The 20,129-nt window shown below is 39.2% G+C and overlaps 2 protein-coding genes across 3 annotated transcripts in view; both read left to right on the forward strand.

Annotated features, from left to right (window-relative positions):
- The first annotated feature begins 645 nt into the window (after positions 1 to 645).
- LOC115748850 (uncharacterized protein At1g32220, chloroplastic) lies at positions 646 to 6,906 on the forward strand. 2 transcript variants are annotated; one of them, XM_030685491.2, is made up of 10 exons: positions 646 to 863; positions 1,722 to 1,839; positions 2,003 to 2,091; positions 2,734 to 2,789; positions 2,871 to 2,926; positions 4,071 to 4,164; positions 5,555 to 5,634; positions 5,948 to 5,990; positions 6,166 to 6,257; positions 6,542 to 6,906. In XM_030685491.2, the coding sequence occupies exons 1-10, from the start codon at positions 823 to 825 to the stop codon at positions 6,719 to 6,721; spliced, it is 849 nt and encodes a 282-aa protein (XP_030541351.1). In that variant the 5' UTR covers positions 646 to 822; the 3' UTR covers positions 6,722 to 6,906. The 2 variants fall into 2 exon arrangements, with proteins under 2 accessions (XP_030541351.1, XP_030541350.1); XM_030685490.2 differs by having other exon boundaries at positions 651 to 878.
- Positions 6,907 to 13,363: 6,457 nt separating this feature from the next.
- The window catches only part of LOC115729093 (glutamate receptor 2.1-like), a 380,267-nt gene continuing 373,501 nt past the window's right edge, over positions 13,364 to 20,129 (forward strand). Inside the window, exons 1-2 of the mRNA XM_048277181.1 lie at positions 13,364 to 13,746; positions 15,373 to 16,712. Of these exons, the coding sequence (XP_048133138.1) occupies positions 13,431 to 13,746; positions 15,373 to 16,712 (1,656 nt within the window). The 5' untranslated portion in view covers positions 13,364 to 13,430. The remainder of the gene's footprint in view (positions 13,747 to 15,372; positions 16,713 to 20,129) is intronic.

Genomic DNA, 20,129 nt, shown 5'->3' on the forward strand with positions numbered 1-20,129 from the left:
CAAAGTATAACAAATCATTTTCCTTTTTATGAACCCCCAAACAAATGCACCTGAAATAGCCTCCGGTAAACAAATATGACACTTATTGCAAATCATTTTTTTTTAATGGAGCACGGATTATATCTTAGGCGACACGCTGCCAAGATAGCGCAGCCCCAAGCGAGGCGACGTCGGTGTCGCGCGACCCTAGGAGACCGGCCGGCGATGGCGGGCAACGCTGGTTAGGTCTAAAGCTTGCATGAGCCTCGGGTTTGGTGGTCAAATCTGCGCGGGACATTAAGGACGAGGGCAAAGCTGGAACTTCGTTAGTTTATTTCTTTTTATCTAGAAACTTGTGCATGTTCAATTTATGTGAGGCATTGATTTTAATGGAACTTACATGATCTGACGGTTTACATGCATTGACCTCCCATGAAAATCGATCGGCCCCGCCCAATGTAGGAATCGCGACCAAAGCAAGATGGTGGGTATGCACCGTAAGCAAACCTGCGCTGCGCAAACACCGGATTGCTACTTCCTCCCAGACCCAGAGAGCGCGAACCCAGAAATGTCAAAGGCACAGGAAGGGCCACGTGGGCTCGAGACCTGTCCACCTGGAACGAGCGCCACGTGTCACCTTTCCCCCGGGCCCCTTGCCCGAACCCCAGAGCCCAGACCACCAAACTCCGTTAGTTTGCTTCGCCTCCGCTCGATTCCCTTCTGAATGTCGTCGCTGTTCTGCCAAGCCAGAATTCGGATTCCCGCGAGCTTCGAATTCATCAGCAATCTCAAGAAACTAGAGCAGGAATTACATCTGACGAACCCCTCGTTTTGATCTCGGAAATGAAGGCGGCGGTTTCGCGTTTCGCCCATTCGAAGTCGTCGTTAGCTCCGTTCCCGCACTATTCTTGTTCCTTCCCTTGTTTAATTTTGTTTGTCCGATTGCGGTTCTGGGCTGTGGCTTTTGCGTTTAGTTCCTGTTTTGGGTTCGATCGTGTGGTTCGTGCCTTTGGATTTTTATCGTCTTTATTGAGTAATTGAGGAGGATGCGGTTCTGAGGTGATTACTATGCCTTCCGGGACTTGAACTAGTATTGTGCTTTCACGCATTTCGTAGCTGGTGAGATTGGACAAAGTAGCTTTGGAGGGCTTCTTTGTTTTTGATTTGTATGTTGTAATGGGCCAATGGTGTGCGTGTGAACTGATCATGAATGTTTTAAGTGGAAATGGGAAATGTGATTCTTGGTGGTCAAGAGGGTGATTTTTTCGACCTCACTTTGATCTTCTTGACTGTGACTGTTAATGCTTCGTGATTATTAACCGTTATGGTACTGACGGGTAGTTTCTGGTACTTTTACGTGATGGTCAGTGGATTGTGTGTCTGTCACCCACTTGCCTTCCTGCACTTATACCGAAACCAATGCTTGCTTGATGTGATTGAAACTTCAAAAGCACGTAACATATTAATTTGCGGAGGTCTTTGAAGCTAATGTACTTAATGGAGATGGGCAAGCTGTGTAGATGTAGCTGCTATCCTGGAGTCGCTGTTATGGGGCAGAAAGAGATGCTCATCTGATAATCTGAGTTTGTTATGGGAATGAATCTCGAGTAACTTTGTTCACCGACACTATTGTCATGCGTGAAGTTTTGATTAATGGTCTGAAGAATGTCTTTCTGTCCTGATGTATTTTGGTAGTTGCAAGTAATGTGCATATCTTGGTCTTGATGTCTGTGATCAAACAGTAAAATATCTTTATCTACGACTTGGAGACATCTTTCTACTGAATCTAACAAGGTTGACAAATCCTTTAAAGTTGAGGAGGCACAGACGGTGGATACCCCTCCGCCACCTACGGAAAAGGTACTTTGTGAGACATTGGTTACTTCTAAATTGTTGTTTATGTTGAACAAGAAGAACCAACCTCATGTCACTAACTTAAGATTAGCTGTATTTAATGTTGCTCATGCTTTCTTCTCTCAATTTTATATTCTAAGGCATTTTGCTTTCTGTCACTTTGATTTAGCTCCTTGTATTGGGAGGGAATGGATTTATTGGTTCTCATGTATGCAAAGAGGCTCTAAATCGTGGATTGGTTGCTGCTAGTCTCAGCAGGTATGATATCAACAACAAGAATGTATATATACTTGACAAATTTCTTCCATTAGACTACTAGAATATGTGTATTTATTTGTCAGACATGCTCCTATCAAACCCGTCATAGGCATTTTCAGTAAGACCATAACGATAAGCATATGCATGGTGACCGTAGGGTATGCATATTCAGTGTGACCACTAGAGTAAATGCCTATTAATGATAGGGGTACTGCTCTTGTTTAAGTTGATAACCCTAAGGAGATAAGATGTGCTGTATTGTATGGGACCAATTGGGATGAATAGTGCTCATTGTTGTTTGCCAAGAAGATGATGAAAAGCGATTCCGCATGCTTCTTCATACTTATCAATGTCCTTTGGTGTGGACTTTTTTTTTTTCAAGAACATAAAATGAATCTTTATCTCAGAGCACCTGGGAGCTTTATAAGTATTCAGATAGTTAAAATGCTGGCTCGTTTCTTTTGTTTGTTTGGACCCGAGAGGCATCAAAGCTTTGGCGGACTTAAATTTCTGTTTAATTTTTTTTTAAGGTTAAACAGAGTTCTACTAATAAAGGTACTAAGGGGGTACATGCACTTTCATAATGTTTGACTCGTTCTTTTTCAACCTTCAGGCTAATGTATTTTTGCTTCTTTAATTCAGGTCTGGAAGGTCATCCTTACATGATAAGTGGGCTAATGATGTCATCTGGCATCAAGGTTAAGTAGTCATTTCAAGAAGTCTCATTTTGCGAGCTTTTAGATTTGTTATACTCCGCTAATTCAACTCCCTATCTTTAGGCAATCTTCTTGCACCTGAAACCTTGAAGGATGCTCTGACTGGTGTCACCTCTGTTGTAAGTTTCTTAAGCTCTCCATGATTATTGTCATTAGCATCTCTTGTTAGATATCACATTGTCTAGTATAATAGGAATCTCATGCATCCGAAGAAGTTTACCTATTATTTTTTTCACGTGACTTGTCTGTTAGTTTTGGTAGTGGGTCTCTTGAACCTGTTAGTATGAAACTCAGATTTTTTTTTTTTTTTTTGGGGTCAAATGATACTCAGAATTGAGCCACATAAAAAGATTGACTTCATTAGTAATCAGTAAATCCTAGATCCATAACTGTGGAAACAGCTTCTTTTAGTTCTTTGGATTCTGTCTTTTTGTTACCCTTTCCCTGGAGTTTATTACATCAATGTTGCTAATCCAATGAAAGTGCTGCTCCTTCATGCGTACGAATTGCTAGCCTGACTCTGTGTGTGTCTCCACGTGCGGGCATGCACACCGACACTGATATGTCTGTGCCCACACCATACTTGCACTTTGAGGATGCATGCACATGTCTGCCTTTCTGGTGTAGTTATACTTTATTCAGGAGATGGGTAATGCGTGTGGTCTTTGGAGGTAGGGTTGATGCTGGTTTGTCACTTAGATGGTTTAACTAACTTAATTTGTCTCACTGCAGTAAATAGAGTATAGCTTGAGGAGATCATTTATTTTCTTTTTACTCTATCCCACAGAGAAATTTCAATTTTTTATTGTCCAATTTGGACAAGCCTTGTCGGTTTCATGACGTCGTAGTCCAATCTTCTCACAAGCCTTGTTTGTTTCATATAATCTGTCGTAGTCCAATCTTCTATAGGGGTTTGAGATAATCTTGGCTTGTGAATGTCACATCCTGCAAATGAGGATTTGTTGAGATTGTATCTCTGCGTTTATCCATGTGTGATGGAAGATGCTTCTGACTGACGTTATCTGTTGTTAGCCTTGCATTTACTAGAAGAAATATTTCTAACTGAATGGAAAATGAAGTGCATGCATGGCTGAGTGAAGACATACTTGCGATTGGTAATTATGAATCTGTTATGTAACTTTGTTTTGCAAGTAGCTCTCACTATTTGGATTTCACTGATCTTTAATTATTTAAAAAGCAAGAAATGGGGTGTGAATGTGATCTGGGTGACAAGTTGATCTTTTATGCGAATTTATTGTCTAGATATCTTGTGTCGGTGGTTTTGGATCCAATTCTCATATGTACAAGATCAATGGGACTGCAAATATCAATGCAGTTAGAGCTGCTTCAGAGCATGGTATATAGTTTTTCCTACTTTCCCCTTGCCATTTCTGGTCACCACTTGCCTGAGAAATTGTGCTTTTTGTCAGTATTTTATGAATATAGCACTATGTTCTCTGCACTATTATCCTGCTTTTCCTTAATATTTTGAACTGGCTGCATTATATATAGATATAATTGTTTTTCACATTTTTTGATGTAAGAGGGTTCATTCAACCAAGAGTTGATTGTAGTTAATTCTTGATACATTTCATAGCACACAAGTGTGCCTGGACTTTTTCCCCTGTGTGCAGTTTTTGATGATGTTTTTTTCTGAAGTTCCAGATTAGTTTGAATTTTTTATTACGTCTGTCCCATCCGATAATAGGTACTTCTTCCTCCTATCTTATTATGGGCCTTTTATAGTTTTTCATTCCATATATGATTATAATTTTCTATCTGTTGTTATAGCAAGGGATCATTCATGTATTTGCCTAAATAAGTGTCATTAGAGTTTACAAGGTATCAATTATCGTGTTATAGTTGATTCCTCATAAACTTTAGTTGAACTTGGTTTTGATACCATGGTAGGGGTTTTAACCGAAAAACTTAAATTATTAGGTGAAGCCATGGTTATTTAAATAATGCGCATTTCTTGGTCTTTGATCACTACCATGCTTCTTGTGTGTCCTGGAAATTTTCTCTCCCCTTGGTACCTTTTATCTCCAGAATATTCTTGTTAGGTCCTTAAAAGTATTACTTCCAGTTGCACTCACAGATAGCTGAAAATTATGAGTACTCATTTTCTCTCCCCTTTAGACTCTTATAATATCTGTTCGAAAGACTTGCAATCTGGGAAAAATAGGACTACTCTCTACTCATTCAACTCTGCTGCTTTTTCGACCAAAAAAGAAAAAAAATCTGCTGCTTTCATCTTAGAAATATTCTAATTTCATAGTTAGCTTAGGTTTGAGATTTCTTTCCAGCAACATTTAGTGGTGTTGGCGTTTTTTTCTTGACTTGTTTTCATTGCTAAATCTCATGGATGCTGGGGCTTCCACGTGCATTTCTAGTGACTTGGCTAGTATTATCAGTGTAGTCCGGAAGATCTATATGTTATCCAAAATGTATGCTAAAGGCATTTTATTGCACGGTCCCAGCATATCAACCATTTTTTGCCTCAGGGATTTTGAATTGTAACCACAAATTGCAATTTCCTTGGTGTGTTGTGTGGACTGTCTGTTGGCCGGCACTGACATCGCTGAAAATACTGATTTTAAACCTTTTTCTGTGAGCTATTGCTCTTCAAACCATTTCATTTTTCTACAATGTTTGCATTGACATCTTCTTTCTTGATATTCCTTCAGGGAACTCTATCTGTATACTGTGGTATGGCTAGATGTGCTTGTGACTTGTATCTCTTGCAGGTGTAAAGAGATTTGTATACATCTCTGCAGCTGACTTCGGTGTAGTGAATTATTTACTCCGAGGATATTATGAGGGAAAGGTATTGTCCTCAAAGTTGACGTCTTGTATGCCAAGTGTATAGAATTTAGTAGTTAAAGCTACAATTATTGGGAGGCCCTACTGATGATCCATAGATTGCTCTAATGCTCTTTATTGAAGCTTTTCGTATGTGCAATGTGCAAGTTTAAGCAGACTATGGGTAAATTCTTTCTGAGTGCAATGTTAACTCTATATGTTGCATTCAACTCTGTTCAATATATAGATAAAATATGCTTCGCCTCAACTCGAAGAATAGTGAGCGCTATGTTAAATTTTTATCTTACTGATTTCTCTATTATTTATCTTGTCTGCAGAGAGCTGCTGAAACAGAGCTGCTGACAAAGTTCCCTTATGGAGGTGATATAACTGTTTTTCCTTTACTTGTAAGTAGGCCGAATTAAGAATCTGCATGCTAAAAGGGCTAGTGATTTACTACATGTGCCTTGCATTTTGTGCCTGGATGGACTTGTATAGACTAGTGGTCAACCTTATTACTGGATTATAATTGACATGCTTATGTTCATATACTCAGGCGTGATTTTGAGGCCTGGGTTTATATATGGGACTCGCCGGGTTGGGAGCATGAACATACCGCTGGGAGTAATTGGATCTCCTTTGGAGATGGTAAGTTTACCTGTTCCAAAAGCAATTTCATTTGTTTTGCATTGAATGAGGCATGTTTCAACCGCTTATCTGTGTGAGGTCCTACACAAAATGGTCCATGCTTTGCCTGAGCGATGTTGGTCAAAGTCTTGCTGTCCGTAATGATGGCCTGTATTTTACTGTCTCATTCTTTTGAGATCACTGAGAGTACTTCCTAGTAGAACTTGGAAGTTGCCATTGTCTACCACATTTATGCCGACTTTATTTTTTCTGAGAGTGATTTTTTTGTGTTTCAATGTTTGCAGATCTTTCAACACGCGAAGCCACTCAATCAAGTGCCGCTTGTTGGTCCCCTCTTCACACCTCCTGTGAATGTCACTGCGGTGGCGAAGGTGGCTGTTAGAGCAGCTACAGATCCAGTCTTCCCTCCAGGCATTGTAGATGTCCATGGAATACTCCGATACAGCCAACAAAAGATGAAGTAGAAATGTTCTGACCCCTTTCGTCTTTATTGGTTCAATCTTATAGAGCTGTTAATAACTTGACCATTCGGATGTCGTTTTTTCGAATCAAAAGTTTTTTTGGTCTTTCTGGAGTCTGCAGATGCCTGTAGGACCAAGAGATGAATTGTAAGTTCAAACCTTGAAGGCAATAAATGCGTTTGGAAGAGATAAATCCTATGTACATTGTGGTTTCCCTTCTCTGAGTCATGGATAATTACATTGGGCAAGAATGAAAAAGCTTTGCATTGTTCTCACCGTCAATGTGATATTTGGATTTCAGACTGATTTACTTTCGACGCACAATCTAATGACATATGAAATCCGAAATTTGAGAGGATTGCAAGAATCAAGAGGCCACGCAAGACATTTAATTGATCATCAGTGAAGGGTGTAGGGTTTCCAAAACAACCATAGTTTCTTTTCATGCCTCTTCAAAATTGTTCATACATTCCAGTGGGTCAGTTTCTTCTTCCTCTCATTTTTACAGGTTTGGAACTTTTATATTTGTTCACTGTTCCGGCCCTTGGAGCTTGTGAGTCTCACTTGAGATCCATCGAAACTGAGCTCCGATAGGAGTTTTTCTGAAGTTAAGTTTTTTTAATTCTTATGAAGTTACGTTTGCCAAAGAGCCCCCATATTAGTGGGCCCATATGATAGGTAAGTATCTGTAAACAACTTGCAAGAAGACTCTTTGGCTGACTTGGTGGGTGATTTTGACCAGGAAGAAATCCTGCCAATCCTATTCCCAGTTTCGTGGAGAAATTATTTCAGTGGTCTAAGCCGATTAGTCAATCATGTCAAGTTGTCACATGTCCAACCTTACAATTTTTCTTTATTCATGACGATGACTACTCCCACCGGATAATGAGGCTCCATTTGTTACGGAAAAAAAACATATCGCTAACAATTTATACATAAATGTTTTGTTGACGGCGATAAATTTTTCGTTCATTATTAGGAAAGTATTTTTCAAATCGTGAAACAAACAAAGCCTTAGTTCATAATTAAAATAGAAAGGAAAATCATGCCCTGACGATGGCATAGAGAAGTCTCTTCCTTATGGGTCTAATCTAAATATTTAAGAAGAGAAAGCACAACTTATCTCAAGAACTGGCTTTCTCTGTGCTTTTGCTTTTGGGGTCAAGTTATTCACTATAATGGATCTTGCACTAGTTACTAAGGTTTGTTTCGTGGAAATTGAATTATTATTTTGCAAAAATGATCGTTTGTATGCTTCTAACTGAACAGAAAATATTTTTATTATTTACGAAAATATTTTGACATAAATTATTGTCTATACCGAAAATTTTTTGTCAACATCAACATCAACATCACCTTTATCCCAAACTAGTTGGGAACGGCGGTCGATGAACCCAAAAATAAATAAAATAAAAGCAAGACCGATTGAGGGAAAAGAAATAATTATATAAAAATAAATAAAAATATATAAAAATAATATATATAAATAATTGATTTTTTGCAAAACACATGGACCTTATAAGTTATTATTATTATTTTTTATCTTGAAAGGACCTGCCCGTTGGGAGGATTTATCTTCGTCCTGAAAAGTTAGATCTTTGCATGAAGTTGGGGATCAATTTAAAAAAAGGTCAAATGTCTTTCACGAATGCATTATAGTGAAATCGTCATTGGATTCCCATTTCGCTATATCAAATCATTCAAACGTCAAACTTCCATAGAATTCAAGAAAAACCCATTTCTCGAAACACATAATCCACTGCAAATAGGTAACCAGGCAAACTGTCTAGTGTTCAGGAAGATACGAACGCATGATCCTAATTGTAAAGCACAATGTTGAGTTGACTGAAATTTCTAAATGTTTAGTGAGTCTTTGAATGTTGAAAAAGAACATGAAGAAAAAGGAACTTCGTAGTAATAATATTTTACTTTATATTGAACTCATTAATTCAACATACCCAATAATGGGCAAAATGACATCAGAAGTGCCAAAATCTATCTACAATGCTCATTTTAGTGCCAAAGTATCCTTTTTTTTTTTTTTTGGCTTACTGAAGTGCCAACATATTTTAAAAATAATCATTTAAGTGTTAACTCCGCTCTGTTTGGTCAGAAGTCCTACGTGGTATCTTTTTATTAATAAGTTAGGCCGGCTCGCCGGAGGATACGATTAGAAATTAAAAAAACAAAACTTAAAAAACATATTAAAAAATAAAATTGAAATATAAGATAAAAAAGTAATGGCCAATGAGGGTGGGGGATAGTCGGAAGTGGTCGCCGAGCCCTAGTCATTATTTAGCGACTGCAAGCAAGGGCCTAGATCAATCGAGGGCCGCCATTGGCGGTTGAACCCCGCTAATGGTGGCCTTTTCCCGAGGACGGCGACCTCACTAACCACTGGTAAGGGCTTGGTGACCCCACCGGCCATCACCCAACCTCAATGGCCATTGCCGACAATGATCGGCCAGTAGCTACTAGGGCCTCGCTGCTGCAAGTCCTAGTTATTTTTTTAATTTTTTTTAATTTTGTTTAGTTTTTTACCTTATTTTTTTAATTTCATTCATTTTTTTTTAAAAAAAGTTAACTTATTTTTAAGTTTAGAAGTTCATGTGGATTGAATTTTTTTTTAAATAAAATTACCACATGGACTTTAAAAATTTTTTCCACGTAATATTAAAAATATAATAATAAATGCCAAATAATTAGTTTGGTCGGAATTTTTCCGATTTGGCACTTAAGCGATTTTTTTTTTTTGATTTGGTACTTAAGTAAGCCGACAAGAAACTTTGGCACTAAAGTGAGCACATACACAAACTTTGGCATTAAAGTGAGTTATGTACATAAGTTTTGGCACTTTTGATATTATTTTTTATGCGGAATGTACTAGTAGTACGTTTTTGGATTGATTTGAAAGGCAGAAATCCAATCGGAAGGCAAAATGGTGATGTGTTAAGAACCGACGGATCGAGCCGATGACATTGGATCGTGCTCAAATTCGGTCGGCTGAAGTGAAACGGCGTCCTGATCAATATTCACAGCTTTTAGCTGTGACTAACGATGGATTTTGGCAATTCGAGAATGTCTAGATGGTTTTCCTATTTTTTTTAGTATTTTTGGGATTTATTTTACTATTAATGGCAGTTTTGTAATTTTGGATTTTGATGTTTAGAATCTTACTAGGGTTAAGTTTAGGGTTAACATCCTATGAAAGGTGTTGTTATCACGTTTTTGAGGATTATTATTGATTATTAGACTTTGAGATTTCTCCCTAAGCAAGATTTGCTTGTTATACTTGCTGAATGCTGCGTCAATTTTGCCCAGGTAATGAGTACTGAATTATGCAATATCAATACGCAAAATTGACTCTAATGACTTATTCATGTTAGATAGAAGGGTTTATTTAGTGTTTAGATAAATCAATCCACAACGTCTTTCTTTAATCCTGTAACTTTTTTCCCTTTTGGTCTTGGGAATATGTCTCCTCATTGTAACGTGCATCACTTGGCCGAAAATATATCAATGCCAATTGTGTGTGATTGTGTATTTCGATATGTACTATGGACAATGTGTGGTGTTTGAATCAGACATATGCTACTGTTATGTGTAATTGACTATGACAAGTGCGAATGACATGCACAAATGACCAATGGAAGGATCAAATATCGCATATATTATGTAGGGGTGAGCAAATCGGACCACCCGGATCGAGACCGCCCGGACCGGACCCGGACCGATGGGAGTGGTTCGGTTCCCGGTTCTAGGGTCCTAAGACCGGACTGCCCGGACCGGATTGATTTAATTTTTTTTTTAAAAGTTATCCTCTCTTTATTTGTTAAGGGTGTCCAAGAAATTTTATCAAATTTAGAAGTTATTGGCACTCTCTATTTTTTATTCTCCTATATAGAATTCTTTTTAGTTACATTCTGTTTTATATTTTGAAAATAACCAAGCACATATGCTCCATGTTAGGAATGGTGCATTTTTTTTTTATCATGTGTTCGGTCCAATGAAACTGCCCGGGAACCCGTGGTCCGGTTCCCGGTTTCGGAAAATTGAGAACCGAACCATTGGTCCCGTTCTCCGTTCTTGAGGGGAACCGGACCAAACCGAGAACCGATCACCCCTAATATTATGATATGAAACCCGAATGGCATGTAGGATAACATGGATGTTGAGTAATAAATATATGAATGACATGCCAAATGTTACGAGATCCGAATATGATATGTGGGAATGGCATGTGTAAAGATGTAGAGTTTAAATAGGACATGAGCTAGGTACATCTATAAATGACTTAGAATTCGAAAACGGCTTGAGTGAATGTCATCTTAACGTTGAAGTTGAACTATGCCAAGTGTGAATGACATGCCTGAATCACATGCATGGTCATAGGGAATTCAAATGCAACATGCATGAATGATTTGCGTAATGACATGGAATAACGAATAGAATATGTGCAAATTTCATGTGTTTTAAAATGCAAATTTCAATATGGCATGGCGGAATGACACGTGTCATCATGGTGGAATCGGATTATGACAATGTGCTAATGACATACATGTGACATTTAGAATCGAATAGTGACATGCGTGAATGACAAGCATGGTGCCATAGAATTTGAGAAGGATACGGGCGAATGACTTGCGCAATTATATCGGATTTGAATAGGACACGTGCGAATAACATACGTTATGAAACAAAAATTCTGATATGGCACGATCGAATGAATTGTTGAATATATATTTATCTGATTGATTAACCAATCTAGGTTTTTAGTAATTAACTGGAATTTTTTCTTAGTTTATATAAATCATATTGCAACCATCTTTTCCTCTTACAAAAATCAGTAAAAAAATTTGTTAATCAAGAATTGATAAAATTTACAAAGGCAATAGTTCCTTCAAGAAAAAGAAGATTCCTTGTGGACTCGACTATTTCCTCATTAAGTTTCCTCAGAAATACAAAATTTTTTGAGAAATTGTTCGCATTTATTGTTGCTTTTGTCTGCTACGACTTGTATAGTCTGAAGATATCACCGCCTACTCTAGAATCTTCAATAGCATGACTCTTCGTTGTCGATAGACTTTTCGATTTTCGACAGTCGCCTATCCGACGCGCGTATTTAGTATCATTATTGCTTTGTAGTTTTTTAAGAGTCATTATTTGTTGTGTGTCTCGAGAGTCTTTTAGTATTTCGATGTGTAATTATTGCTATGTATCTGGATGAGTCTTTTCATGTACCTAGGGTATGTCGGGACATGGTTTTTAGCATATATATAAGCGAGTCTTGTAATCGTTTCTATAAGGTGAAAGTAAGGTGAATATAGTAAATTATAAAGTCCATCTCCTCCCTTGAACACTTCTCTTGTGTGAAAAAAGAATCTTTCACCTTCGATAGTCTTCGATCATCTTGAGGATCGAGACATGCTTCGCGACTCTGAGTTTCAACATAGTCGGCCCGTTCGACGAATTTTCGCCCCAATTAGTCGGTAGTCGGGATGGAAATCGATGGACAAGTTCAATTTAATCTTCCGTTGTCAGGTCATGGCAATCTTTATCAGATTTCGTCCATTACATGACTTTTATAATCAGCCCGTTCAACGAACTTTCGCCCCAAGTTGCCTGTGACTCGGGCTAGAATTCTATGGACGAGATCGAATGGTACGTCGAAAAAATCGTTTGATGCCTCGACATTGCGTGGAGAAAGATTGGCGGTCTGGTCGTGGCTCATGAAGAAGAAAACCATTTTGAGGAGAGCGAGTTGACTTCAAAGTCTTAGAACACGTAATATCAACACTTAAGTTTTCCCTCTTTTACTATTTCTCTTTTTATGATAACTTGTAAATTAATTGCCCCGTCAGTTTGACTTACACACATATCCTCAGTTTGACATCAAGGCATACGCAGTTTCTTGGAAATTCGCAAAGCTTAGCTACAAACATGTCAAGTCCATTCGATGGTACTTCTGTGCCTCTTGAAGTCCGTTGGGACCAGTCCTTGAGTTGAATCGAATCAGAATCGACATGCAAGGAAAAAACAACAACAACAACAATAATAATAATAATGATAATAATAATAATAATAATAATTATAACAAGAAGTGTATGGTATTGACCAACAATGAATCGATCTTATATCATTTTATTCCTTTTTCTAGTTGTCACGTAATTCTTATATTAGCTGAGAATGATCGAGTATCTCTTCTTCTTTGTGCATAATTATGTCGTATCTTACAGGAGCTTAGCTCCATCCCAAGCAGTGTCTTAACCGAGAAAGTCCCTCCATGTTAGAATTGGAAAATTCATAAGAAATCACTTCATGATGCATCAACGTCAAAGCGGAGACCCTACTTTTCTTAGTCTTAAATCACCAAGTTCCATCTTAACTTGTTTGAAAAAAGATGAAAATATAAGCTAAAAAATGGTAGTATAAACAGTCAAGGGGTTAGAGAACAGTTAGGATTCTTCATTCCAAATTAATTTTAAAAAAAACCATGAACTGTCAATACCACCGGAGGTCATCTTACCCACGTCGAGCAATCCTCGAGTGGAAACTCTCCATACTTTGTCTTACTTTTCAAAGCTCTTCTCCTACAAGAACATCGGCGTCTTCATCACATCCTTCATGCGCCCAACCCACCCCCCCCTCCCCCTTCTCTCTCTCTCTCTCTCTCAAACAAACACACACTTGCGTTTTGCCAAAACCCTTTCCAATGATTCCGCCAGGAATCTCTTTCGATGTTGAAAAGCTCCTCTTTTTGGCTCTCTCCTTTTTTGCCATCATCGTCATGACCATCGGCTATGGCCATGACCTAGTAGCAGTGCAAAGCAGTAACAACGACAATGTCGAAATGATCCCGGTGAATGTCGGGGTGATTCTTGATCTGGAGACGAGGGTGGGTCTAATGGGATTGAGTTGCCTTAACATGTCTCTCTCTGACTTTTATAGTTTAAACCCTTCCTCTAAGACGAGGCTTGCCCTCCACGTTAGAGACTCCAAACAAGATGAGGTTGCTGCCGCTGCTGCGGGTTCTCTCTCTCTCTCTCTCTCTCTCTCTCTCTCTCTATATATATACTGACTAGTCATGATGTTCGTCCCGAACTATTTGGTAACACCTGTTTTTGGGTTAAAACTTCTCTTACGTACAAAAAAATGATATTGCGAGAAACAATGTCGGGGATATCTAATTTTAATATCTTGATAGGAGACAGCTATTTCATTTACCCCAAATCGAAAATCTCTAATCTATTAAGCATTTTTGCCTCTCTCCTTTTTGACCTTGGAGCCCTGTTGTGGCGAGGCCGGGATGACCTCGCTTGGCACCATTGTGGCTTCGTCGATCTCGAGCAAGGGCCTTCACGGCTGGAGAGTCTCGCTAGTGACTCTCGTTGGCACAATAGAAACAAAAAAGAGAAAAATAAAATAAAACAGCAAAAATAAATTTTAAAAAAATAAAAAAATATCAAAGTTGGTGTCTTTTGTGCCACATAGGAGATCGATATCCACGTCAGAGATTTTCGGCCAACAGGACTAAATTGACAAATTGTCAAAAATTTTATGGGTCAATTGACAAAATTGAAAGGTTCATACTTGAATTGACAAAAACACAACAAATTTAGGACTTTTGGACAAATTTTTACGAATATATTTCATGAGCAAAATTTTCATCTTTCCTTCAAAATAAGAGATTTGGCTCACCCATGTTGGAGTATATGAGATTTTATCACCTTAGGAACATGTGGAATCATGAGTCGAATCATGACGAGTTCTCGTCAAAACATTCAACTTCATAAACATGAGTTGAAGTCCCTATAAGAAACAGGAGAATTGATGACATTTTTCTGGTTAGTAAACTTGTGTTTCAATAATATTAAGGCAATGTTATTTTGTGGAAAATAACTTTTGAGAAAATGTTTTCTTGATTTTTTGGCGTTTGGTTCGTGAAAAATAAGCTAATCAAAGAAAACATGTAAACCATGAAAAAAACACTTTCAAAAGTGGAGAACATGTCATCCTCTTTTTGAAAAGAGTAAAACATTTTTCCTCTCTTTCCTCCCTCCACACCCACACATTTCTTTTCCTTTTAACTACTTAAAAAAATAATTTTTTTGAAAAACTATTTTAATGAAATCTATTTAAAAAAATCGAGCTTGCTTAATAATTTTTATTTTTTTTTCTTTTCTTTCTTCTCTCGCTGGTCACAGGCAAGGCTTTGACTAGCCCAAGGCCGGTGAGGCAAGGCCCGGCCTTGCTATTGTGCTTAGCCTCTCCTCGCCTAGCCGGATCCGGTGAGGAGAGGCTAAGCTAAGAGTCGGCAAGGCCAAGTCTCACTTGGCCGGCCAGATTTGGTTTGATTTTCGATGGCGAGCTCGAGCCTTGTGGCCTTTCCAATGGCTCGCTTGAGGCTAGCAAGGTCGGCTTTGGGTGCCAGCGAGAAGAAGAAAGGACGAAGGAAAAAAAATGAAAAAGATAAAAAAAATTACTTATTTCCAACTTCAAGTGCCGATCTTGCCTTCTTCTTAAACATTGCCTGTCGGTCACGTGTCGGTCGGCTGCCTATTTCAATTGACTTCTGATATGCCTTTCCCAATAGGTATTTCCATTGCCTGACGTACTTTTATTGTTTCACCATCGTTTCTGGTTCTCCGATGCAGCACTTGATTTGATAAAGAACAAGCAAGTCCAAGCCATAATAGGCCCCGAAGGTTCAATGCAAGTAGACTTCATCATTCACCTCGGCAACATATCTCACGTGCCCATCATCTCTTTTTCTGCTACTAGTCCTTCCCTCGGTTGGATTCGGAGCACGTACTTCATTCGTGCCGCGCAGAATGACTCAGCCCAAGTGAATGCCATAAGCGCGATCGTAGAAGCTTTTGGCTGGAAAGAAGCGGTCCTCATATATGTGGACAACGAGTTCGGAGAAGGCATCATACCTTCTCTTATCGATGCTTTGGAAGAAGTCGACACACGAGTGCCCTACGGGAGCCTTATTCATCCTTCGGCCACGGACGATCAAATCCTGCTGGAACTCTACAAGTTAATGACAATGCAAATGAGGGTGTTCATTGTGCACATGTTACCTACCCTCGGTTCTCAGCTATTTGCCAAAGCAAAGGAGGTGGGAATGATGACCGAAGGTTATGTGTGGATCTTGACTACCGGAATCACCGACCTATTGAGTTCTATGGATTCATCCGTTGTCGCTAGTTCAATGCAAGGAGTATTGGGCATCGGGACTTATATTCCGGACACGCCATACCTGGACAACTTCATGGTCCGATGGAAGATGAAATTCCAACAAGACAATCCCTCCATCCTTAATCCTACATTGAACATTTTTGGATATTGGGCTTATGACGCTGTTCGGGCATTGGCAATGGTTGTTGAGGAAATGGGTGCGGCGAATTTTACCTTCCGGATGTTGAAGGCCTCCACAAATGCAACCGATCTTGACACTATTGGGGTCTCTCAAAATGGCCAGAAACTTCTTCAAGGACTAGCCAATACAACATTCATGGGCCTTGCTGGAAATTTTAGCTTAGTTGATGGGCAGCTAGAGTCGTCGGCGTTCCAGATTGTTAATATCAACGGAAATGCAGCAAGAGGGATCGGGTTTTGGACGCTAGAAAGTGGGCTCCTAAGAGATTGGAATTCCTTCAACATAAGCAAATATTCCACTTCAAAGAGTAATCTCCAATCAATAATATGGCCAGGAGATTCGACCTCTATTCCTAAGGGTTGGGAGATTCCCACAAATGGAAAGAGGTTGAAGATCTTAGTTCCCGTGAAGGTTGGTTTTGATGAATTCGTGAAGGTGACTCGAGATCCTAGCACGAACACATCCCAAGTCACTGGTTCTTGTATTGACATCTTTCAAGCCGTCATAGAAAAGTTGCCTTATGCTGTGGCTTACGACCTTATTCCATTTGCCTTGCCTAATGGAAGTAGCGCTGGTTGTTACAATGACATGATTGATCAAGTATTTTACCAGGTGAGCTCATTGCAAGTTATTGATATCATTGGATTACATGTTGACAATTACTATGCTATCATGTGGTTGACAAAAAAAACATCTACCTTTCTTTTGTTGGAGCAGAACTATGATGTAGTGGTGGGTGATACGATAATCATAGCAAACAGATCATCGTACGTGGATTCCACCTTACCATACACCGAATCGGGTGGTGCAATGCTCGTGCCATACAAGAACGACAAGAGCAAGAATGCTTGGGTTTTCTTGAAGCCACTCACTTGGGACCTTTGGCTAGCAACTGGATGCTTCTTTGCGTTCATAGCATTGGTCGTGTGGATTCCGGAACATCGGATTAACGAAGATTTCAGGGGTCCAGCCACACGTCAAGTTGGCACGAGCTTCTGGTTCTCCTTTTCAACCCTGGTCTTCACACAAAGTAATCACCCTTCACTTTAATAGATAAGTCGAACATTACAATTTGCACATGGTTGTAGGAGAATTTATGTGGTTACCCCTAATTTTATTGCAGGGGAGAGAGTACTTAGCAACCTAGCAAGATTTGTTGTGATCGTGTGGGTTTTTGTGGTACTTATACTAACACAAAGTTATACGGCGAGCTTGAGCTCTCTTTTGGTGGTGCAAAATCTTCAACCAACCGTGATCGATGTGGATCAGCTCCTAAAGAGTGGAGAAAATGTGGGTTATGAGCATGGCTCATTCGTTTATGAAATGCTAAAGCAAATGAAGTTCGATGATTCGAGGCTTATATCTTATCGGTCTCCTGAAGAATGCGATGCGCTTCTTTCCAAAGGAAGTGCAAAGGGTGGGATCGCAGCAGCATTCCATCAAGTTCCCTACATAAAACTTATTCTTGCACAATATTGCAACAAATATACCATGATTCCAGCATTTAAAACTGCGGGAATGGGCTTCGTCTGATCCTCGATCCCTCACTTTTAGCTAAAAGAGAGAACCCTCAAAATTTTCAATTATTAGGTTTTACTTTGATTGAAAAATCTCATGTTCTGCTTCTTTTGGTCTACGGGTTTTCCCCGCAGGGTCCGTCCCGGTACCGGATATTTCACGAGCCATCCTCAACGTGACTCAAGGGCCTGAAATGACGGAAATTGAAAAGGCATGGCTTACATCGAAAACCAACCGCCGGGATTCAAACTCCTCGGTTTCTTCCAACAGCTTGGGTCTTGGCAGGTTTCGGGGCCTATTCTTGATTGCTGGAGCTCTTGCAGTTTCTGCTCTCTTCATCTTCATGGTCATGTTCGTCAAAAGAAAGCGGCATGAAGTAACAAGTTCTTCAGGTTCATCGCGGGAGAAGATCGTTGAATTAGGAAGAAGATTTTACCAAAGAGACCTCGATTCCCATACTTTTAGGAAGGGCGGATTCAGAGATGGAAGTGAGGATGATGGTAGCGATGAGATTGCAGCTGTTGAAACTCTAGAAAACACTCATTTCCATCCGAGTCCGTCGAATGATTCCGGTCAAAACGAAGGCGTTTTGGCTGATGAGCAAGGCATGCCATCTGCTGAACCAGGACTTCTAGCCGTGTAGACCGAGGGTGCCCCGAGAGAGCCATAGACATCAAGCTTATCAATGTAAATTAAGAGAGGTAAATGCCTTAACAACCCCGATACTAAACTTTAATCATCGAATAGTTGAACTTGGTACAGGATGACAATATCTCCCCCCTCATTCTCTTCTCTTGTGAGGACTGCCATTGATACAATATAAACCCATGCGACATTATAAGCACGTATTAGCTTCTCTTACCGTTATTTCGGTTACGTTCTATATCAATGGTCTTCATTCTTTATTGTAATAATAGCCATTTTTCCACTTTGTGAACAATTTTGATTTGGTAACAAATTGGACCGATTACATTCAATTGGCGGAAAAAAACTTAGTTTGCTAATGAAGTATTGTAAAATCAATAATTGATAATGCCGATAATTGATTTTACGAGCTCAATGACTGTCATATCGTTTCGATTATGTTAAATATTTATTATATAGTAGGTTTTAAGTGGCCAAGAAAGATGAGAGATTTTCCTTGCTGGAGGAGCTAATGACCATAATCGATGATTGAAAGATTTAAACTATGAGTAATCATAAACTTTTAAGAAGACGAAAAAAGACATATGTATTTAGATTTCTTTTCTCTTTGTACTTCTTTATCTAAATGAAGTTTTACATGACCAAGCATAGTCAAAAGTATAGATTAAGGTTGATCGCATGTATTTTCGTTTTTCCATTTCTTTTTTCTTTATTTTAAGCTTACACATTTCAACAAGCCGAATATAATGAATATAAAATCTGAAGTTTGCACAATTTTACAATTCGTAGTTTTTACTTTACTTTTATATATTTTCCAATCCTGCTATCTTGATCACGTTGATTGATAGGTAGGTGGCATCCAATAAAGTGAACACGAGGAAATAGCAAGTTGGAGAATGATGCTGGAGCAATCCTTGAAGGCGTCGAAGGGCATTAATAATTTTATCTTTTCAAGAGTAGTTGAGTAATCTTTAGATTTCCAAGTCCTATTAAATTGTGTCGCGCCTTTCCTAAGAGTCAAGTTGTAGTTCCTAGACTTTAATTGTATTTTCTATTTTCCAAGTGTCTTTCAATATTTCCTAAGAGCCTCATTTACTCAAGCTTGGAGGGTTGTTCCATGCTTGCCTATATAATGGCATTTCAATGAATGAGAACAATAGACTTGTTGAATGATAAATTTATCTGAGCTTTTGGCTTGTTAACAAGGAGTTCTTGTTTCTACTCTTATCCTTTGGGTGGATTCCCACTGGTGGCGAGTATTCTATTCCTTAATTCCTCACTTGTGTTACCTCCTACTTCTCTACGCTTTTTCTCCCGGCGTCAAGTTGGTATCAGAGCATCGGGTTCAATGGCCGGTTGTCTTCGACGTGGACCAAATGTTGATTCCCCGACAGCTCGACAGAGAGACCTACGAGACGTGGAGGTGGATGATTTAAGGAGACAAGTGCAGCAATTGCGGGAGCGTTTGCAACGCTTCGAACATGCGGGATGTGATGATGCGCGTTACGATTCAGATGGTATTTCCTATGACAAAGAAGATGTCAATGCCTTTGCTAGCCCTTGAAGTGATGCTTCTAGTGAGGAGAGGCTTCCTCGACGTCAGCATCAAAATCCTCATGGATTTCATCGTGATTTATATGTGAAGATTGATATTCCCGAATTCGAAGGGAAGCTTCAACCCGAAGAATTCATAGATTGGCTACACACAGTCGATAGGATTTTCGACTATCAAGACACACCGAATGATCGAAAGGTAAAGCTCGTCTCCATTAAGCTTAAAAAGCACGCGTCTATTTGATGGGAGCATTTGAAGAAACAAAGATCTCGTGATGGAAAAAGTCGTATCGTCACATGGGAAAAGATGCA

The sequence above is a fragment of the Rhodamnia argentea genome, chromosome 4 (genome assembly GCF_020921035.1).
Source record: "Rhodamnia argentea isolate NSW1041297 chromosome 4, ASM2092103v1, whole genome shotgun sequence".
NCBI lineage: Eukaryota > Viridiplantae > Streptophyta > Magnoliopsida > Myrtales > Myrtaceae > Rhodamnia > Rhodamnia argentea.